Source organism: Alligator sinensis, unplaced genomic scaffold, assembly GCF_000455745.1.
Source record: "Alligator sinensis unplaced genomic scaffold, ASM45574v1 scaffold1497_1, whole genome shotgun sequence".
NCBI lineage: Eukaryota > Metazoa > Chordata > Crocodylia > Alligatoridae > Alligator > Alligator sinensis.
Genome location: NW_005843172.1, coordinates 94769 through 119036, shown reverse-complemented (window position 1 = coordinate 119036; position 24268 = coordinate 94769). Strand labels below are relative to the sequence as shown.

Below are 24268 nucleotides of genomic sequence, written 5' to 3'. Positions count from 1 at the left end.
ACTTATTGGTTGTAAAAAACTTTACTCACGCCGCTTGCAATCACGACGCAGGTGGTCCGGTTGTCGGAACAACCACACGAGTTGTTCCAGCTGGCGGGGCCCAAGCCAGTTAATCCGTCCGCAATTCGAAGCCGGCGGGGAAAGGGGTACGTTGGGGTTGCGCTCGGTGACGGGAAGAAAGATCGATAGGTGATCAGTCTATCGATAGGCAGCCGCAAGTCAGATAACTTCAGAGGCACTCTGCAGCGTGCTCAAAACTCTTCGACTTGGGTGGAAGTCGCGCGGAATTTTAAACGGCCAGCGAGCCAATTACTAGCCACCACGTGTGAATAATTTAGCACTGGCCAATAGCGGGGCACAAATTTGCATCTGAATAGCGGGAACTCTTTGCACCATGCATGTCTGTGCTGCAAAGAAGAAATGCATCCTGCAAAGGAAACTGCAAATTGGCGGGAACTCTCCTGCACGCAGGCTCTTAATTGCAGCAGAACACTCTGCCGTGCAAAGGAGCTCTCATGTGGCCAGGAAATTCCATAGTGCCGAGGCACCAAAAAATCACTGGGTTGTGACAAAAACCACTGGAGCAGTGGCAGTAAAAGGACTATCAAAAAATTTAAGTATTACAGAGATTTTTCCCCACTTTACTTATTCCCTTCCATGCATAAAAGTACTGATGCACTCAGATACCAATGGAGCCTTACAGTATCTCTATGAATTATATTATAAGCGCCTCTAGGCATGAGATGTTTGGCATATACCATAACTCATCTAGCAACATATACCTTTTACCAGACCATACTTCTTCTGTAAGACACAAGGTTCCCCATTACTCTAAAAAGCTAACGAACAAAAAACCCCCACCACGATCCTCCCTCCTACACTTGAACTCTAAGTACAAAACTAACAGTGCATTATTGTAGCTGTAAGTGGAATGTTTCAAATATTCAAGTGAAAATAAATGCGTCAGGAGCTAACCTCACTGCACTCTCGTAGAAGAACCGTGCCTCAAGACAGACTCTTCCTCCCAGGATGAGCAAAGATGATTTTTTTTGAATGACCTTTGATTAAGTGCCTGACAGGTTAGCTAATTCTGCTTTAATAACCAAAAAAGGACGATGGATCAATCGTGCCATCATATTTCACGACAGACCTACACTGCTTATTATTTTCTTAACGTAACATTTATGTTGTATTTGCAATCATTGCAAATGTATAACCTCCTTAAACAATATAAAATGTTTATAAGTGATCCCAAGATTTGTGTCTCATTTACTAAATGATTATAAAAAGGTAATAAAAAGGTTGGACTGACAACAATGGAAGCTGATCCACAAAAGTGTTATAAACACTATACTGCGCATCCACAGCCCCCTTATAGGCAACAAGATATTTTGGTGTCCCTGGTCTCTTAACGAGTGGGTACAATAGATCTGACAAATCCTTTCCTTTCATGAGAAGCTTTGATGATATACTATCTTGTTTCATACACAGCAACGAGAAGCCACCTTTCAGTCATGAACCACGACTGTTTCGGCTAATATTTGAAACCAGACAGAGCTGAAAGAACTTTTTTCTCGTTATTAAAGCCATGGTGTGCCATTTCTTTGACTTTTCTATAAAATTACTAGCATATTATTTCTAGGGGGACAACCAATTCAAGGAGAAGAGATCTTTAGTATTTTAAAAGCCAAAGCTGACAAAATACTAGGCATTAACTAACTTGAACCTAAAGCATTGTGAATTCACATGACAGAGTAGTGCAAAACCAATGGAGAAACTTGGCTAATCTATGGTATCCAAATGATGATGTTTGCAGATGTCAGGAAAACCTGGTTTCATATTGCTAAGCCTTCTCAAGAAACAGGAGTTCAAGTTTCCTTGTTAAGATCCGTGTCTTCTCACAATAGAGTTGCTGACTGTAAAGATACAGAGGAGCCCCTTCGAGACAGAATGTACAAGCGAGTGAGGGGGAATGAATGAACTTTGACGGCTTCCAGATTTTCATGAATTTAAAATGATGATTGTATAATTAGTTATATATGAAAGACAAACAAGATTCCTCCTTCCAGATAGTGAGAGTCTGCCATACCAAAGCCTGCCTCATGAGACATTCAATAAGCATATTTCATACTTAATCCCATTCCATCTTCTCTACCAGGTATTGCATTTTCACTACCGGGGCTTCTAATGCAACTTGGCCTCTCTCAAGTGATCAGAGATCCTGTGGCCTGAGATATGGGACTGAGAGATGCCTCCCTCTTTCCAGAGTCTACTCACACCTATCAGAATCCTTTTCCTTAAAAAGGACTTCAATCTAAGTGTATTGCTCAGCAGCCTAGCAAAGTGTTGTGTTAATGCAATTTCCTCTTTCTGGAGCATTGTATTGTAAAAAAATGTCCTACCAAATAATGCACAGGATGTTCCCTGTGACATGCATAGAGAATAAACTGTACACTGTTGCTAAGAATCAAGAGGAAAAACCTAAGGGTAAAATATTAAATATTTTGTGGAGGGAACTGTAGTTTTTGCAGGGAAGGAAGGAAGGATCTTAGTGGAAGGGTGAAGGAACCAGGAGAGGTGTTCGCAAGAGGGACGGGGAGAAAAAGAAAAAAAAGCTGATTTTTTTTAACTTTGGGGGCTGGATGGCTGCAGGGTGACTGGAATGGGAGAGTGTGCCATCTGATATAATGGTGGCTGTGAATGGGTATGGATCTTGTTTCCTCTGGGTCAATGGTATTAAACAGTATTTTACCTCCATGAGCTGCCTTTCCACTAGTCCACTACTAAGGCAGAGTTACCATTAAAATGCATCCCAGAATTCATTGCCTGCCTCTGAACGACTCCCTTTGTGATGAAAAGGCTGTTACACTCCACATGGGAAGCACCTGGACAGGGTAATGGAGAGACATTTTGTGGGAGGAAGACACTGTTTAAGAGAAATGAGGAAACAATGCATATATGCCTGGCACCCATTTCAAAGCTCCATGTGAATGAACTACTAATGCACAGTGCAATTCAAATACAGTCATGCGTCAATGAAAATCCTGAGTTATTTGAATGGAGTATTTTTGTGAACCACTGGACTAAAACAGTCCTTGGAAAGTAACTAGTAAGGGGTGCACACCTTTCAAAAAGTGAAAATGGACGCAATTTGAAAAATCATATGGGAGCTAATGGCAGTCAATTCACTCATGTCTCCTGGTTACTCGCCTGAAGTCTCTGCTGCAAAGAGGATCTCCCACTGCTTGCTGCAACTGAAAAACTGGTCACTCCAGTTTGGGAAAACAATTCATTAACCAGTGGAAGGAAGTTCTATCAGTCTGCTTCAGGATATAGGAGGCACTCCTGAGTCATGTCTTCAAATCATCGTGTCTCTAAACCACAGCACTGCAAGCTGTCTGGATCTGCAATTTTGAAATATTTTGATTTCCGTCAGCAAATTGCTGAATTAGCTCCCACAAGATCATCAATAGCATACCTATAGAAGGACTGTCTCCTAACGAGGCTGGTGCTTTTCAGATGATCTGGAATTGAGCATTATAGCAGATGGAAGACCCAGAATCTCTCTTTAGATCATATTCTAGCCATCCTGAAATGTCTTTTTGCCATTGACATTGCATAACTTGCAGCTCCCTTAAAAGAAACATGGATGACATAAGCTGTCTCACTGGAAGGGGCATGTGCAGTGACAATTATTTTAAGCACTAACACTGAAGTATACATTTTTTACTTTACGTACAATGCCTGTGCCTCACCTAGGATTATATACGGCACGAACACCTGAAAAGCAACCCAGACGTGCAGAAAGGCTCCAGGATTCTGCAATATCTCAGGGGACTGACTGTATTGTGGTCACATTTTAGGTGTGGCCACATTTTATCAGATTGGAAAAACTAGAATTAACATGCCTGTAATACCAGCTCCATCTTCCTACTCGCCCTACCCAAAAAGCTATGGTTCTGCTTAAAGAACCATAGAGAATTTGGGAGAAGGTTGGGGTTTTTTTGTAGAATTCTCTAGCAAAAAGCTAGCTCTGTATTAGGCTAGGCTGACTTACTCATTCTATATAAAGATCATTTCTAACAATATTAAGTAATTTGTATACAATCCTATGAGTTTCTTCTGTTAAATTCTATAGGACTTTGCAATAAAATTTAGAAAATGAAAGCCTGAAGTTATAGACAGAATATTTAAGACATGAATTGGAGATGGGGTCCAAATTGCAAAGTTCTGATCAAAGTTTTCCGAAAGTGCGTTGTGTGCTCTGAACTGGGGTTTTTGTTTATGTTCTGCTTAGATAAAATATTACGGTTGTTTAAAATATATATATTTATTTGACTGAATAGACTGGCTTTTATAAATCTGTTTTAGCCATCATGTAATTTTTAGGGCATTGGCAGGCAAAGGAGGGGCAAACTTGAAAAGCATGTCTCAATTTAGAAAACTAATTATCACTAGACTGCTCTGTACCAGACTATAGCATAGAACCAATATCAGTGCGCATTCAAAATGTTATATAAAACTGTTCCTAAACATACTTTTAGCCAATTTTTAAAAGTTAAAATAATTCAAATAATTCAATTAAGTCCTTACCACCGCCAGTTTTAGAATAAAATATTAACAAATGTGTAGCAAGCAAGTTAGAAAAACTTCAACTAGGCAGTTTAAATTATTGATTTGTGTCCTCCAATGTTTCATGTAAAAAGCCACTGCAGTTCCTAATGCTTGAAAAGCAGTGGCCCAACACAGTATACATTCTATAGCTCAGAGTAAGTCAATATAATGCTCTGGACAAGTACAAAGTCATCTCTGAGTAAATTTGATGAACAAGATATAAATAATGAAAAATGGTGTTAATGGTGAAGATATTCATAATTCCTCAAAGGAAACTTGCACTTATTTTGCTCAGCAGCAGAGAGGTTCAGAAGACAAGCTGCCCCTGTCATTATGAATTAACTATTAAATGATTTTTTATTTAAGTTTCCAATTATTGTACCCCTAGTACTTCTGAGATTAATGCTGCAGACAGCCATCTTGATAGAACTGAGGCCGCTTACGACTGACAGTAAGAGTACCCAACTCCAGATATTCAGCACCCATTTTCATCCTCCACTTATACCCGGTAGAAAAATATTAATGATCACAATTTTGGAAGCTAAATGCCACGCATTAGACTCCCTTATAATGTTAAACCTTATTAAGATCAAGATGCTGAAATTTCATTGGTGTTCCTTGGACTGGACCATGATGTGTCCATTATTGTCACAAGCAACACATCTCAGTAAAATTGCCACATCCACTCAGAAATGCTCACTGTAATAAAAAAATTAAACATGATGCCAACTGCTTAATTTATGAGATTTCATGCTGCTGTGCCAAAACCAAAATGTCCACAGTTTCCTTTAACCCAAAGAAGTCAAAAGGATGCTACTCTCCATATAATACTGAATAGAAACTAATGATACATTTAGTTCTTATTGTTTAAGGCAGCAGTTGCCAAACTCTGACAGACTGTGCATCACCAATTCAAAATTATACAACCTTAAGTACCACCAGCAAATTTTTGTCACAAACTTATCATAATAAACCTGTTAACATGTACCACCGACAGGCTGTCTGTGTACCACCGGTGGTACTCGTACCACTGATTGGGAACTGCTGGTTTAAGGGATTAGTGGGCAAAGGTTCAATGAGACTGGTCTGTGTTATTTTCACTAGATAAAAAGTTTTCTAGCTTCAGTCACTCACACCTCATTTCTAATTTTGGGCAAAGAGGCCACTGTGTGCTTTCAGCAGCTTAGAATGAAATGCCGTAGCAGTTTGGTACATTTTCTTTCAATATTCTGGCAGAATAATGGACTATGATCAATTTGGTATGCTCTGTAGCTACCAGGTTACAAAGAGTTTAAGCCACAAAACTGAAGGTAAATTTCAGGGTAAAAGCTATTTGGACATTGCAGCACTGAGCCTTTAAAAAAAAGAAAAAAAAAGACGACACACATACAGCGGTACGTACGTCTGATTTCTGCAGGTCACAATTTTCCTTTGACAATGCAATGGGCATAAAAGGGGCTCTTTATAGATTCCAAACCCTTAGAACAGAGCGAGACAGCAGATCTACCAAGACACTTCTCTTGTAGCTATGCAAAAATATGTGAAACAAAAGGGCATGTATCTAAATATTATATATAGATATATACATAAAATAAAATGTTGAAATATTTAGATAGATGCAATATATATTGCAACATTTCAGTTTTACTCTTCTTAGGTTGGGAGGAAATGGAGGCTCATTGTATCAACGTTACTTCCTTAATAAAGATCTGGAATCCTTACCTCCCAATCCAGGTAGTCACATACATCTTCAAAGTTAGTGAGTAGAGACACTGAGCAGAAAAGCCGTGGCAGCTCATCCCTCGTCATGGGGGGGAAACGGCTATCTTTAAGGGCACTGTTGAAAACAAAATATATTTTTCAAGTGCTACAGCTTATTGGTTAAGCTACACCCACGAATTAAACTACTGGAAAAGGACAAAAGACAATATAAAGCTGATGTAATGAGGACTAATCTGGCAATTCAATAGTCATATGTGATTTTGCAGCTTTCCAATCCTTTCCTCTAAGGCATCTGCTTTTCAAATTTCTTTCCTGGCAAACTTATATGGTCACACTGGCTGACCAGAGTCCAAACAACTAGGTTTCCTGGGCGATCATTCTCTGCCAAGTTGATTTTGTTACCGGGATGATCTAACTAATCAGAAAGAAACACTTTTCGGGGTATTTTTTCTTTTTTTTTTTAAAGACCAGTCATAGCATATTTGTTTTGAGAGGATTAAACAACAGTGTTAGGAGGTGGAAGGAATATCACGCTGGAAAAAATTACATTGCAAATAATCAGAAACTGGTAATACTATAAAATATTTAACATATCAATGTAAAAAAATCTGAATAAACAAAATATTAATGGAAAATTAAAAAAGGTCAATACACAGGAAAAATACTCATAAGGAACTCTCACTGGAACTCAACACTCGTGAAATTACCAGACATGCAACTACTCTGCAAAACAGAGGTCTGAGTAATTCTGATGTCTAAACATCCTTGCTAATCCTCAACTAAGATATGATCCTGTGAGTAAATATATAAGATAGCTAGGCTTAGCAGGAGTTAATTTTTAATAAATGGTGGTTTTACCTCACACTCACAGGCCGATGGAAAAATATTTCTATCGTTAATTATCAACATTTATAGAAAGGGGTTGTAAGAATAGGCTGCTGCTGCAGTGGCTGGAGGTGGCGGTTGGGCTGAGCATTGTGTCCGTGTTTGTGCCCCCCCGCCCCCCCAACTTGGTGCCAGTCACCCGGGCCCTCCCTTGCAAACTCAGGCATGATCCAATGGGCAGAACAAGCCTCTGGTTGCAGAGGGCACATGGTGCGACTGCTGTGGGATAAAGGAAAGCAGGCACTGAGCTAAGAAAGGCTGTGCGCAGGGGCCAGGTGGAGGGCTGACAGCAATTTCCCTTGCTGCGTGCTGGGCTGGAGGAGGAAGAGTATGTGCATGTGTCCCCACACCCTTAAGTTTCCTGAAAAATTAAATTGATAAAAAACAAAATGAATGCTTAAAAATAAACATTGATCTTAGCTGTTGAAATTATTTTAAAAATAAATTAAATTCTACCAAGCCTAAAGACAGCACAACAAAATAGAAGGGAAAGTGGTACCATATGCATCAGATCTAAATACCTTTTACAAGAGAGAGAGAGAGAGAGACGATGGTTACAGAGCAGAGACTTTGTAAACAATATAACAGCATCTTGTCCAAGATTTTGTAAAAAAAAGTAGAAGGTAAATCAGGAAAAGCTTATAGTGAATACAATACATTTCCATTTCCTAAACTTGGGGGTGGACACATGGCATGTGCCTGTGTTTAACCAGAGGAAGCACTGTTCCATAACTGACAGATTCTCCTTCTTGGCTGAAACAAAAAGTATTGAAGATGGGTTTAAGGATCTCTCTTCTTCAATAGCTTTTTTTTTTTTTTTTTTAAATCAAATGTGGACAGCCACCAATTCCAAGAATTAGCTGAACCGGGTTATGATTCTTGGATATGATTGAAGTAAATCCTGAACACTATTACATGTGTAATTGCAGTCTCTAGGTCCAATCCAGCTACAGTGTAAAAGAAATATTCCTATCAATGGCAGGATACAACTCACTCTCACTCAAATATATTTGGAATGAACAGGGCTGGAGATCAAAAACATGTTTAATTGTTATACATATGCTTTATTCAGAGTTAATTCCCTGTCACAAATCAGTAGTATATAGCAAATCATGCTTAATGGAGGAGTTTTAAAATAAAGTACAGTAGAATCCAGGAAGAATGAGGGGTAAACTGGCCAGGGTATATACATTTGCAGCAAAACAGCAGCACTGGACTGCTGAAGTACTCTAGCTGATTGCTACAATTTTTGCTTCAATGGGCACTAGTTCTCAATCACCTGTGAAGGGCCACTGATATGCTCCAACTGAAGGCAGAAGCAGAGTCCTTTGAAGTAAACGCTAGAGCAAATAACTGAGTGACTCATCCTTAATTTCAGGTATTCAGGTTGTAGCCGTATTGGTTTAGAGGAAAAGACAAACTGACTGCCCAGAGGGGTTTTCCATCTATTGACTCCTCTGTGAAATCCAGGAAATACGAACTTTCATTTCTACCCAGGAGAACTTTTACAATCTTTTCTCCAAAACCTGATGAAGGATGTTTGTGCCTGAAAGCTTGCAATTAAAGAATCTTTTTTGCAAAAATCTTGTTGGTCTAATAAAAGATATCTCTACTATGAGTCCCGATTGCCTCATCCTTAATTTGGCAACCAGCTGCAAATTAAACAGATTGTGAACCGTACAGTGACAAATGATCTGGGTTCAACTGCATAAGTGTTATTTGGATGCTAGGATTCAAAAGATTACCTAAACACACCTAACAACAGTAGTGGGGAATATTAAAATCTCTTTGAAAAAACAACTCTCATAGTTTTAAAGAAAAAGACATTCAAATTTTCACTCTGGATGTAGATAAACCCAGTTCACTATACAGATTGAGCCAGGTAAGAGATTTGCTATACTTAACATTAAGAAGTATTTTTAGGAAGTCCAACCTTCATGCCATAAAAGAGCACAGAAAAACACCAGGATGGTACAGCTAGAACAATAACTAGATACCTTCTTAAGAAAGAGGAATATGCTGTGAAGAAATGTAAGCAAATTGCAAAACTCTGCGCCACAGTTTAGCCATCTGAAAATGGGGATAATATGAATCTACGTAAAACTATGAGAACTTTGGAAGAAGCATACAAGCATTTACATTCACAGACAGGGATGATGGAATGGTTCTTTGCTGACAAAAGCTTGAGTCCCAGGAACAATTTATCACTGCAATAATTAGGTAAATCATTGTTGATCCAATCACTTACTGCTGTGCCAGGCTACTTTTGAAGAGAAATGTTGCATTGAAAATAATTTTTGTATAGTAAAGAATATGCCAAATGAACATACACAATATTCAGATGCTTAACTGCATTTTTCAAAACCCAAAACAACTGGAAAAGTTACTGTCTAAGAAAATCTTTAATTTGCTATTCTCAATTTTGAAATTTTAAAATCAAAATATTAAGTGACATGAGAATATCCACTGCCAACATTCTCAGTGCCTGGTAGTCTGCCCACATCAGCTAATACAACACTTAACAGAGCCAGCTACTCTGACTAGTATTTTTAAACCAAAAATTCCTGTTCTTGCATGTTCTCATTTAGAGAGCCTTTCCCTCTCCTCTTTTCTTTTGTTTCATGGGTCATGCTTTCTTATTTAATATCTTGCTTCAAATTATAGACCAAGGCCCTGATCTACAAAGGTATTTCATACAATCATAGAATCGCAGAAAGTTAGGGTTGGAAGGGACCTCAGGGGATCACATCTAGTCCAACCCCCTACTCGAGGCAGGACCATCCCCAGCTAGATCATCCAGCCAAAGCTTTGTCTAGCTGGGTTTTGAAAACCTCCAAGGATGGAGCTTCTGGGTAACTTGTTCCAGTGTTTTACTACCCTCCTAGTGAGAAAATTCTTCCTAACATCTAACCTAAACTTCCCTTGCTGCAACTTGAGCCCGTTGTTCCTTGTTCTGTTGTCTGCCACCTCTGAGAACGGTCCAGCTCCATCCTCTTTTGAATTTCCCTTCAGGTAATTGAAGGCTGCTATTAAATCCCCTCTCAGTCTTCTCTTCTGGAGAATAAATAAGCCCAGTTTCTTCAGTCTTTCCTCAAGTCATGCCCCCCAGTTCCCTCACCATTTTTGCTGTTGCCTAATATGCCTTTGAAACCAATGGGAACTGAGACCCTTAAGTAACTATGTGAGTGTGCCCTTAAGCTCATTGGGGCCTGCATTAGGGTTACCACATGACGCATCCTCTTTTTGGGTCCTCTGATCTCCGGGCAGGTTTTTCGAAATCTAAATGTCTGGGATTTTGCTCTGCTCTGCTGGCGGGAGCTGGGGTGGGCCATGGGAGACACGGGACATAACATGTTCTGAGTGCAGTCTGAGAGGGGCCCTCTGGAGGCAGTGGGGAGCTGCACAGCTGGGCTAGTGGCACCGAGGACTGGTGCCTGTGCTCGCAGGGGCAGAGCACCCAGGAGACGCTGCCCGGTGGAGAGGGGAGGAGGAGCCAGGTTGCCTGGCAAGGTGCAGGAGCCCCAACCTGGAGCGCAGGGTGCTACAGGTGTCCCCTCTTCCTCCCTCCAGCCCATACTGGGGCCAGACTCATTCCATCGCCACTCACACAACCTGGAGCTACTGCAGGTGCCTTGTTACAGCCCAGTTGGGACTGGGGCAGCTGGAGGCCCCCTCCAGCAGGGCTGGGGGGAGCAGGTCTGTGGGTTGGCAGTGAGGGGCACTGGGCAGGGGGGCAGAGGGCTGTAGGTGGAGAGTGTGCGGTACCGGCAGGGATGTGGGGCTGTCAACTGGGACTGAGGGGCACCAGCTTGGCCCAGGGGGGCAGGGGATTACAGGTGGGGAGTGAGGGGCACTGGCAGTGCCACGGGGCTGTGGGTTGGGAGTGAGGTGTCCGTCCCCCCCAACAGGTGTCCTCTTTTTTTTGGAACTGGAAATATGGTAACCCTAGCCTGCATTGTCCTGCTAGGGGTGAAATCCTAGACCCAGGAAGTTAGTGTTAAAAATTCCAGGGACACATTCTCAGCTGTTGTAACTGTCACAGATCTACAACAATTTACACTAACTTGGGGGCAAAGACACCATCCTAGGAGCTTAGTAGAACAGCTAGCAAAATGAGGCCTCAATGCTAAATGAAATCTCCAAGCTCTACTGCAACAAATACTTACAAAGTATCTCTCAACATACTTTGAGAGATATGGATAAAATCATGACAAATGTGAATGAAGCCAGAAATCCGAGATAAGAATTTCTAGTACAAAAATATCAGAAGGAGAAAGGAATATACAGCAAAGATGAAAGTCTCAATCAAGACAATGAAACCGAAAATGTGTAACACCTCAGTTTGGAAGCCTGCAGCACATAAAAAACCCAGACCTTTGAAATGTTCATACTTGGTAGCTAATTTTGGCTTAAAAAATTTAGAAAAACGAACATCAGCTCAATTTGTCTACTTTAACATTTTTGTGAACCTTTGTGGTATACTCTTATAAATGCACAGATACATCATCATAAAACTGAAGCAGTTCAGAGGTGCTGGTCATTAACTCTATGGTTAAGGATAAGTTAGACATTTTCAGAATAGCATAACTTTAAACCTTCATTTTCTTACATGACAGTAAAGAAGAAGAACACAAAGTAACCCAAGTTATTTTTTTATATTAACAAGATGGTTTGATGAAACCCAGGTTTATACTGAAAATAAAAATAAAAATGACATTAAATATTTCTCACTGAATGTCTCACCTTTTTTATTAAGGTGCCCTTTGAAAGAACGCACACGCACTGGATTTTGTACTTTTATCCACATCTTACTCTCCTTGCTAATTAATATGATTTTAGTTATAAACAGGCAATGTTTCTTCAGGTCATGATTTGTTTAGACTTAGTTCAGTTAACCTAGTGCAACTAACTGAAATGAAATGTGTCAAGCCAAATCTTCTATATTTAGTAATGATGAAGTCATATAGCCACTAAGGTAAAACATGAAACAATTACTTTGCTGTAAGACAACTCTCCCACAGTACCTAAAAGTGTTTAAATAATAAATGCCATATTCTTTTTTTAAATTATGAAGCTCCATTTCTTCCACATGGCCTTGAATCGTCATGATGAGCTGAAAATTTGCTCTACAACAAATGACGTATTAATGACATGTAAACCTTTTGTTTGGAAAGGTTTCTTCTACATTCATATTCCTCTACAATAAGAATATGCATGCTGGTGGCATGTATTACTATTACTCCTAGTAAAGGAAAAAAAATTCACAGGATAAGTCACTTAGAAACTTTCTAATAAATCTGCATTCTTTTCTCTTATTTTTAAGAGCAATGTAGCAATATAGTAAATTATATTCTAAACTGAAAACAAAGTGTCAAAACCTTCACAATTTTTTCTATACTCACCAATACAAGACCTTGCTATTGTTACCACTGTTTTTCCCCAATCTCCACTCCAGATCCTCTGTATCATTTAGTTTAAACTGAAGAATTGCTGTTTTGTTTACACTGCTATGTAAATAAAGCCCAAGGGTGTCTGAAGATATTTGCATTGACCTTGAATCAAACTCCAGAAATAAAGATACTAATGGTAGAAGCAGCATTACGGAACATTAATTTATACTGGCTGGCTCTACCTGAAATATTCTGTTGAGGTTTATGGAATTAGCTAATTTAGCCTGTTGAACCATTTTATCCAGACTGTGGTGCTGGGGGAGGATTCAACAGTATTTCAACAGCAATGGCAACAGCAGCTGGGGCAGAAAAGGCAGCCTACCTCATACCCCAGCTGGCTTGTTTCAGTCTCCAGCTGGAAAAACAATTGCTGACCACTGGTCTAAGTGATTTGACCCGTCTGGGACCCAAGAACTTGACTTAAAACCATTGCTCTGCCACCAAATGTGACTTGAGCATTTTGAATACATTAGGTTTCTTTTTCCTGTAAAACAGGGAAATGCTAATCTGTCAGGTATTACATACAGCAATTAGGCTGCATTGTACTTTTCTACAATTGTCTTCTCTACCACCTTAGCTAAAAGCTCTCAAATGAAAAGAATCAGACACTGTCAGAAAACATGAGATAAGTGGTGTGGGGCCAGCCCGTGGGCTGGACCAGACCTACAAAGCAGAACCTCTGCTCCAGAGCATGTCCTGCAGCGGCCAGAGTGGGCACCACATGCTCATCTTCTTCAGGGCTGTGCAGCATGGCCCTACAGCAGCATGCAGCTGCTCTGGTCTGTGCTACAATGTGGGGGCCACTCCACTGCTCTGGGAGGCAAGCTGGAGCAGGTGCAGTGCGCAGGGCATGGGGCCATTTAGTGAACCCTGTGTGCTGCCTGTGGGCCACACTGCACCTATGGGCAGCACTAGGAGCTAAATGATACAGCTCTGCAGGTCACATCCAGCCTGCAGGCCATATCTCTTTGACACCCTAGGATTAGATTGACTCAGCTTCTTTTGTATTTTCTCATTATTTCAGCATTTTCCTAATAAAAGGAAAAGGTATTTGCTATTATCAGGATTTTAATTATTCCCTATAGGAAATCGGGTACTGCCTTTAAGCTTATACTATGAAAAATGTCAAACAAGTAATTAAAGTTGCCCAAACATACCTATGACAAAAGGGGCATGAATGTTTTGCATGGTCTATGTTGATCTTTGAATTAGAATTAAAATATAATGCAATACTAAACCATTCCAAAGTTCAATCTAATGTGATGAAAAGACTATTCTTAGAACAGGAAAGTCTTGCATCTTAAATACAGTACCTTTATTCAAGCTTGGATATCCTACTGGGTACAGTTCAAGTAACTGTCAATCATATAAGCACTACTGAAACGGCAAGCTTTCCTATGTTACATAAATCTCAGGTTTTCGCAAATAAAATCCAAAACAGTACATACATTCCCCAAAGTATATTTCAGACTTTCAACTTAACCCTAGTTTTTATACCCCACTTCACATTTAGGGTATGGAGAACGCTAGGTGACTCTAGAGAAGTTGAAGGAGATCCAAAGAAAGGGAAAAACAATTGTTAGAAGTAGTTTAAGATAAAAAACAATAGGAACAATATCAGGAATTTTTAGCAGAGTTTTACTATACTGTAAAATCTCCAGTGGGAGACTTCATATCACTTGATTTAATTAGGTTAATTATGGGAATGGATGAAACAAAACTCAATGCACTGATTGTGGGTTTTTTTCTGTAACTCCTATATGCATTAGTAAGAAGTGCATGCAAGAATACAGAAATGCTAAAAACACTGTAAACTGATTTTAATCTGCCCACAACTGTGTCTGATTTGAAACTACAACTTGTGAAGCTCAAGGCTAAAATCACACAAATAAGTCTTTTTTGGGTCCTGTGTGGTTTTGCAATAAGGGATCTGAACAGCTGTAAAGTACCATAGCTTTATTAATGACACGTACGTACGATTACTCACAAGTTTGGATTAGGTACTGTGTCCTTGTGAGGTGTTTCTGAATGATGTACTTGGATTACGCCAAAATTATACCATATATAGGAAATACACAACTTCATCTGAAAAATGAAGGAATTGTTGGTAAAAGTCCATGCCTGTAATTCATCATATAATGGCAAGTCAGGTCAAGTGACTTGCCCAAGGGGTATGACAACCAGCTTGAAATAGAACCAACTGTTCTCTGGTCTCTGCTGTACCACATTGCTGTCAGCTGCTAGCTCTTTCAGTCCAGGCATTAGAAAGTTAGCTACATTCAGCCAGTTTAATATATTGTGCCATCAAGAAATTCTTAAAATACTCTAGAGTCTAATTTCCTACAGTATTCTAGTGCATATTGGAGGCAAACAGAACAAACTAAAATCCACAATATATACAGGAGTTTTAAGTGGTTTTAAAAACATTTTGCTTTAGCTACTAATACATGATTTGCAAGATTTTAAATTCCAAAGAAAAAAAAATCAGGTTCACCAATAGCCTGGATGCCACATGCAAAGGTGTAATGGTTATGGTTAGCATTTAAAGGCTCACATGGTGAGTGGGCATGAAAAATCAGATCTCTCACAACAACCCAGATTATTCTGAATCTAAGAAATCTGCCCGATGTAAAACTCAAAGCAATGACCAAAGTTCTTGTTGTCAAGGAGCTTAGTTAAGACATAGCTTCCTATATTTGTTCGCAGTAGCGCAAGTAGTAGTAAACAAGCTTTTCTAGGCAATATGTTATAGATTACAGTAGTTATGAAGGAAAATACCTTTACCGAAGTGAGCCAAAAAACAATACAATTTATGGTAAGTAATTAAGTACTAGAGACTCTATTGATATTCAAGTCAGCAGTTTTCCTATTTTCTTATATACTGTATGGGAATAAAACAGTCTTTGATAAAATTCTTAATACTAAAACATTCCTGGGTTCTAATGGATTGAAACAGCAAAACAAGATATAAGGAATATTGTTAACCAAAGATTTTGTATGCTTGGCTCTATCAGAGAGCATATAAAGGGCAAAGAACCAAAAACAAAACAATCAGATAACAAGAAAAGCACTCAAATGACTTAACTGGCAGAAGGTTTTTTTCAGGTCATCTCTGTTGAAGGGTTGGAGGGGACATAGGTGAACTTTCAGGTACCACTGAACACTTCCTCAGGTCTACAGGCCTAAGGTTTGCATGTGCTATATAGTGGGTCAAACAAAAACATTTGCTCATTCACAAAAACCTCTCAAGATGGGTTTAAGCAACCATCATTTATAAAGATGTAAAATCTATTGTCAGAATTAGCTTCCAACAATGCTAGCAGGCAACAGTTTCTTCCTGGTTAAATAGAATTCATTTGGACAGGTTTCCTCTACAGTGGAATGTGTCATATTTTAACATGTTACTATCTGCAAACATTTTTTAAAGGCCAGCAGCTAAGGGGGGAGGGGGGGGGGGGGGGGGGGAGCATAAAATACCTATGACAGCAATCCTTGAATATGAATCTTCAGTAAATGCATATGGAAAAAAATGTTTCACTTCATTAAAAACATGGCTAAAGCAGATCACAATTCATACCCCATATGCCATTGTTTACAAAGCAATGAATGCCAATACATGCTACGTGCCATAAAAAATTGCTAGAATAAAGATCACACAAAACAAATGATTTACTGATTTTTAAAGCGGAAATGTTGCACTTTTTCAGGAGCTTTCTAAAAAGAGTATTTTAAACATGCATGCGTTTCCCCCACTCCCCACCTTCGAAAACTGGGATCAGAGAATTAAAAACAGACACATTCTCTTCTCAGTTACATTACTGTAAATCCAGAGTAACTCTTGCTGCTTCAGACTAATGTCTGAAATCAGAATCTGACTCAAATATGTTAGTGGACTCAGTAGCTCTAGGTGTTTTATATCTTATTACTAATTCACCTTTTGATCACTGGGTCAAATGCCCTGTAGACAGTGGAGACATTTCAACAGATGTTTGGGAATCTCTGTGTTTGAAGTCTCAGCTTATGTTCTTGACAGGTATTGGCATCTCCCAAAGACCACACACAAAGAGCATACATTTCTTTGTATGCAAAGCCAAAATACTTGCTGGTACTTGCCACGAAACCCAAGTGTTAAATAAGTATGGAAACAACTTGAGAGAAGATCCTCTCTCATGAGCATACAGATGCCTGAGAGCAACATGAGAAGGCTGCACTAGTGTTATTTCCAGTGTTTCAGGCTGGCACTAAAACTTTACTAGATCTGCTCCCTGTTACAATCCACTTATGTCCCACAACACAACTGCAGTATGCATATACCAGGCACCATAACATTCTTTCAATTTTCAAAGAACATCAGTAGAGGAGGAGGAGATGTATGGTAGGGAAGTTTAAAAGCAGCCTGTTATTTTAAACGAGCTGTCAGGCCAAGAAAACGGACATGGGAGGCTGACAGCAAGACAAAAACAATACTAGGGAGATGGTAAGAAAACAACTGATCCTAGAAGGCCATAGGAAATTAAGAACTCAACATGCAAAAAACCCCCCCATTTTAGTGTAATTGATATAAAAAACATTTTCATATAATTGAAAATGATAAGTTACAACGTTGTGTTTATAAGTTACAAAGTTCTCTTTATAAAAAATATACTATTTGGAACCTAACCCCAATATATTCAGCCAGCTTCTTTTTCTTGTATAGTTAAATTTATATACAGTAGAATCTTTGACACAAATTGCAAACATCAGCAATATTGTAGTAGTACACAGTAGAAAAGTCGGCAAAATTTCTATCCCAAGCATTTATAAGAGTAACTGAAGACAGTAAGTTAGACCATGGGGGTGTGTTCAGACGTGTGAACGTTTGGTTCCCTGGGGACAAGCAGCGGTGGTGCACTTGCGTTGCGGCTACTTGTCCCTGAGGAATGCCCATGCCATGGGAACTTTAGTGTGAAGCAAGATACCTTAGGGGGTGGTAGGGGAGGCTGGGGCCAGCACAGTGCTGGCCCCAGCAGCCGTACCTGGGGTCCTGGGGGCCTCCTAGGGTGCAGCTGCACTGATCCTGCCAGGCAGAGCAGGACTCCGGGAGGCCTGGCTCCATTTTTCAGTACTGCATGCTGCCTGAGAGTATGCTGCTCCGTTTTTTTTTCCCCCCCCTGCAGTATTTTTTTTTTTGACCCCTGGATATCCAGGGATCAATAAAACCTGTAGGGAGAAAAAAAATGGAGCAGTGCACGCTGGGGCAGTGCAGAGTACATGAGACTGTGCAGTATGTGGCAATGCAAGCATGTTTGCGGTGCCACATGCCGCATGACTGTGCTCTTCTGGATGTGCCCAGGATGTCTAGCTTAAGTTGGATCTGGGTTCCTCGTGGGCTGGATGTAGACACGATGGCAGCAGGAGTGCTGGGATTCACACAGCCACCACTCACTCCCTGATGCCGATGTGCATCTGTCAGTGGGGTTCTGTGCCCTGGATTTTAGCAGCAAGCCCTGCCCCCACTTGTCCTGCAAGACATACAACATGATTCCATGGGCTAGATCCATGGGTCGTATGTCTGATAGCCCTGGATTAGACTTTTTATGTTAACAGATGCAGGTCATTTTCATCCAACTCCTTCAAAACATTTGTATGCAAATATAATCTAAACTGATTTTCAGTAATTATTGGAACAATGGTAAACTGGCAGAAAAATTAATACTATGCCTATATTAAAAAAATATGGTAAAAACAAAGTAATTATAAAATGAATTATAAAATGAACATACAAAAGCAATATAAGGCTGCCACAAAATCAAAACAGTGATGGTATAAAACAACTCACAAAGGATTGCTGAGAATTCACAATCACCGGAAAAATTAAAATTGGATACTTATGTAACTAGTTCAAACAAAAACTAATTTAGATGTCCCATGGCTCACTTTACTCAGGTAGTCGACAATGATCACAATGGTACCTCTGACTACAATCTTTTACTTTGCAATATGATGTAATAATTAGGGGTAACAAGCAGTATGGTAGAGATGGAAAAGAGAGTTATAGCAATGAGATCATGTTATTCACATTGTAGGCATGTTCAATTCTTGTGATTTAGTTCAAAGGCTTCTTTGGAAAACACCGCTGACTCACTTCTGAGCATCTTGGAAGCAGCAAATATGAAGGTGGAAAACTGAATGAGGGCTAAGAAGGCCTCCAATATAGGAATGACAGAAGAAAATACAAGACGTTTGTAGTGAAACTGCTCAAACTGAGCAAGTAGGCTGGGGCACCAATAGACACAAAATTGGTGATGAGGCCATGAGTAGAGTAATGTAGGTTATGGGAAATGAGAGAAGCAGAGGAGAGATTCAGATGAGAGAAGCAGAGGAGAGATTCAAGGACTGGGGATGATATAAGTATTATTCTACTTTTGCAAAATTAAATGGATAGGTTATGAGAGGTTATGTGACTCATGCTATTTGAAGTGGCTCGCATGCAGTGAATCATTGAAAGAATTAAGAATAGAACTCAAGAGTCATGATTCCCAAAAGCTATTACCGTCTTTTGTACTATATGCTACGCAGAACAGAGCAGTATGGCTCCCAAAGGATTCATCAAAATTGGCCAGATTGGATTGATCTCATTTGAATTAATTTCAGGAAGGTATTATTTATTATTATAATTATAAACATCATCATCAACTGCCTTTTTCTAAACCACACTGCTGTAACTGATTTTGCCATGCCATGCCATGCCAATATTCATAATGGGTGCTATGGCAAATATCATGGTAAACTTTACGTTTGAGTACCCATGGTAAACAGTAGTTCTCAGAACAACCAAGTCTAGCACTGAAAACCTTGTAAAGATTTTATTTTGCGCAGTAAAATAAAATCTTACCATAAAAGGCACAGTAGACATTTGCATCAAGGATCAACATTCTAGAACAACACTTTTCCTTGACTTAAAAACCATCTTGCACCCCCTGTCCCATACTGGCAGAGCTGTATTTAGCAGAAATGGTCTAGCTACCCCCACCCCCAGGTGCAGAAAGGAGAGACTGCAGGCAAGGTATATTACCCAAGAGCCTACGAATTTAATTTATGAAAAACATCCTCAGAAATGAGGATCTGTCAGGATTCGTGTCAAAGCTCCTCAATTCTATCTGGTTTTTACAGATCTGTGAAGGTAATGAGACAATGGATGATAGGAGTTTCAGAAGCATTTGTTAATAATGCTTATTGTTTTTTCCATTGCATTGTTACTGTATATTGAAGTTGTTTTCCCCCAGTACACAACAGTTTCAGAGAGGGAATTAGGGAGTTCTTGTCAAATGGATCATCAATATTTTCCTAATGAAACTCCCAGCAAGCAGCATAATTCACCTTGGCAAAGGCCAGGCAGACAAGCAGCTTCCATCCAAGTCATACGTCACTGCTAATTTTCAAATTAGAAGACCAGTGCAAAAAACACTGCTCTGTGGAGAACAAGCTTATTGTAACTAAAACAAGGCCGTCCAACTTTCAAGTGGCCAGGGGCTGCACGCCCATGTGCTGCACCAAGCAAGCCAGTGTCCCCCCAATCCCACTACCCCCCCAGTTGCATGCCTCATGGATATCTTCCTGTTGCGTCATGCACCAGTGCCCCTCCCCATCACTGCCCTGCATGCCCCTGAGCTCACCCTCAGCTCCCCACACTGCTCCACTCCATCCCACCTCCTGGGGCAAGTGCAAGAAATCAAAGCTGGAGGAGGGAGGGGGAGCCTGGAGACTGGCTGCTATTGCAGCCAGAGCTTTGGGGGCAGTGGCAGGCAGGTGGGAACCCGGGGGCCACAAAGTAGCCTTTTGTGGCATGCAGCCCATGTGCCCAGCTGGACTTCCAAAGGAAGTTGGACAGACCTGACCTAAAAGATTCTCCTAGCTTTCTCTGTGTAGGAAAGCAGACAGTCTGGCAAGGTCCCACGTGACAATCTTCTAACAATCTTGAGCGACTGCCAGTAGAAATTTGCCAACATAAATAGAGATGGCAAGGAGTGATTTAAATTCATCATCAAATCACTTGAATGCAAGGAAAAGGAATTTATTTACATTGTCTTTTTTCAGGCAGACTGCAAAATTTCCAGGAAACAAAACAACTGTGAAATGACGTGCGTTTCCTGAACTCTCCCTTACAGTGTGGAGACAAAGGGAAAGAACAACACTTCTGCTTCCTGCACATTTCGTTGCTAAGTGACAGTCACAGTAGTAACATACACATTTTTTGAATCCTCTCATTGCCATTTGGTTCAGAGATTATGATACAAAGTGCGAAGCATAACATGTTAGTGCAATGAAGCAGGTACCAGCAACTCTTGGTGCTAGAGCATGGAGACAAGGCACCACTCTGGCATCTGTTTTTAAACAATTTTTCAAGTTTCTTAAATTAGAAGTAAGCCAGAACATTCCTTCCAAGTATCATTCTTGTCCCTACAAGTCACTGACTTCACACTTGAAATAGCTCAGATTCAGCCATGTTACCCAAAATGGCATATTTTCTAGCCAAGCAAATGAATGAAGGTAACAACAGGAGATGCTACTGGGAAACTTATTAGCAGCTCTGTACCTAAAATAATATAGCCATATCACCACGATGACAGTGACAGACCCAATAGCTTGGAATGGCCATGATATTCATCTTCTATCAAAAAGAACAGTTACTGCAAGTGAGAGTGAAAAGGGGCATGCTGGGACATGATGGTCTACATCTCTCGTTAAAAGGTAAGCATCTGTTCTCTTGATCTCCTGCCCAGGACTTTAAACTAGGTTCATCGTGGGATGGGGATGCTGAAAACAGGGTGAACCTAGGATCAATGAACCACAATCCATGCACTGGAACAGTCCACGCAAGTACTAAGGGGCCCATTAGGCATCAGGAGGGGGTGGGGGGGAACAAGGGCACCCATCGGGGGGCTTAGGTGTCTCTATACTAATGCTAGGAGCATGGGGAACAAGCAGGACGAACTTACACTGCTTGCAAACAAAGACTTTGACCTAGTTGGGTTAACAGAAACCAGGTGGGATCCTACCCATGACTGGGCAGTAGGCATTGAGAGCTATAGGCTGTACAGATGGGATAGAGTGGGGAAAAAGAGGGGGCTCTTTATGTTAAGGAGAAACACACATCTTCCAATCCTATCTTGATTATTGAAGAGGGGCAAATTGAGGTACTATGGGTCAGAATACAAGTTGGTTGGGGTGAAAAGGACTTGGTAGTGGGGGTCTATTACAAACCGCCACACCAGGAGAATGAGTTAGACCTAGAATTCTCGAGGCAGCTCTCAGACGTGGTACACTCAAGGGACATCATTATCATGGGTGACCTAAACTACCCTGACATCTGCTGGGAAGAACAATCAGCTAGATCTGCCTGTTCACATAGATTCCTAACCAGCGTACAGGATCTTCGCTTGATGTAGGAGGTATACGGTCCCACTAGGGGAAATGCCTTACTGGATATAGTGCTTGTTACAGGGGATGACCTGGTGGGTGGTCTTCAGATACAGGGTAACTTACGGGATAGTGACCACCAATTGTTAGAATTCATTATCCAGAGAAAGGTGGGAAAGATAACTAGTAGGGTAGAAGTGCTAGACTTCAGAAAGCCTAACTTCAATGAGCTCAGGAGATTAATAAGTGAGGCACTGAAGGGCAAGAGCACTGGTGAGATGGGAGTCCAGGAAGAGTGGGCATTCTTCAAGGGAATGGTATTTAAGGCACAAAAGGAAACCATCCCAGTGCACATAAAGGGAGGCAAAAGAGCCAAGTAACCCTCTTGGCTGAACAGCAAAATCCAGGAGAGCCTAACGGGGAAAAGAGAGGCTTACAGACTCTGGAAGCAGGGGGTAGCCGCCAAGGAGAAGTATACCTGCTTGGCTCACACTTGCAGAGAATCAGTTAGGAAGGCCAAAGCAGAAACAGAACTCAGGCTGGCAGCAAAAATTAAAGACAGCAAAAAGAAGGCGCATGGTAACATAGGACCCCTACAGGACAGACCAAGGCAATTGGTAACAGATAATAGGGACAAAGCTGAGCTCCTAAATGAGTTCTTTGCATCTGTATTCCTGAACACGGATAAAGACATATTTCCCAAAGGGGGCTATAGATAGGCACAAGAGGGACTCCAACCCACCAACAGTTAGCGCTGACCTAGTGAAGGGGCATTTGGATGGACTGGATGTGTTCAAGTCAGTAGGCCTGGATGATCTTTATCCAAGGGTGCTGAAAGAATTGGCCAGTATCATAGCAGAACCACTGGCAAGGTTGTTTGAGCACTCATGGTGCTCAAAGGGGAGAAAGGATGATCCGGGTAAATATAGGCCAGTTAGCCTCACCTCTATCCTTGGGAAAACCTTTGAAAAAATTAAGGATCACATTTGTGGGAGTCCAATAGGAAAACTAATGCTGAAGGGCAACCAGCATGGCTTCATAGCAGGTAAATCCTGCCTGACTAACCTTGTTTCTTTTTATGACCAGGTCACAACATGCTTAGATGCAAGGGTTGAGGTAGATGTTATCTACTTGGATTTTAAAAAGGCCTTTGTTACAGTGTCACATCCCATTCTTATAAATAAATTAAGCAGTTGTGATGTAGATTATTGCATGGTCAGGTGGGTGGAGAACTGGCTTATGGGGCCCACCCAGACATTGGTGGTGGATGGGTTATTTTTGACCTGGAAAAATATGGGCAGTGGAGTTCCCCAAGGTTCAGTCCTTGGACCAGTGCTGTTCAATATCTTTATCAGTGACTTGGATGAGGCCGTGGAAAGCACTCTGTCCAAATTTGCAGACGATACCAAATTATGGGGCAAAGTAAACACACTGGAAGGCAGGGAGCAGATTCAGGCAGATTTGGACAGGTTGGAAATGTGGGCAGAACAGAGTAGGATACAGTTTAACAAAGATAAATACAAAGTGCTGCATCTAATGAGAAAGAATCACCAACACACCTACAGACTGGGAGGTGACTTTCTAAGCAGCACAGCAGCAGAAAGGGATCTTAAAGTCATAGCTGACTCCAAAATAAACACGAGTCGTCAATGTGACGAAGTGATAAGTAAAGCCAACTGTACTCTTTCGTGCATCAGAAAGTGCATCATGAGCAGGTCTAAGGAGGTGATACCTTCCCTTTATGCAGCATTGGTAAGACCGCAGCTGGAGTATTGCATCCAGTTCTGGGTACCACACTTCAAGAGGGATGTGGATAACCTTGAGAGGATCCAAAGGAGGGCTACTCGCATGGCTAAGGGCATGCAGGTAAGATCCTACAAGGAGAGATTGAGGGACCTGAATCTCTTCAGCCTCCGCAAGAGAAGGCTGAGAGATTTTGTGGCCATCTACAAATTCATTAGGGGTGGCAGAAAGGAATAGGGGATACTCTGATTACCAGGGCGCCCCTTGGGATTACTAGGAACAATGGCCATGAACTGATGGGGAGCAGATTTAGATTAGCCACTAGGAAAAATGTCTTTATGGCAAGGGTTACCAAAATCTGGAATAAGCTTCCAAGGGAAGTGGTGCTCTCCCCTACCTTGGAGGTCTTTAAGAGGAGACTAGACAATCACCTAGCTGTGGTCAACTAACCCCCG

General features: G+C 40.8%; 1 protein-coding gene across 1 annotated transcript in view; it reads right to left on the bottom strand.

Annotated features, from left to right (window-relative positions):
- Positions 1–24268, bottom strand: part of AMMECR1 (Alport syndrome, mental retardation, midface hypoplasia and elliptocytosis chromosomal region gene 1) — a 130308-nt gene that overhangs the window by 24094 nt on the left and 81946 nt on the right. The window contains exon 4 of the mRNA XM_025194236.1: positions 6337–6451. Coding sequence (XP_025050021.1) covers positions 6337–6423 — 87 coding nt within the window. The 5' untranslated portion in view covers positions 6424–6451. The remainder of the gene's footprint in view (positions 1–6336; positions 6452–24268) is intronic.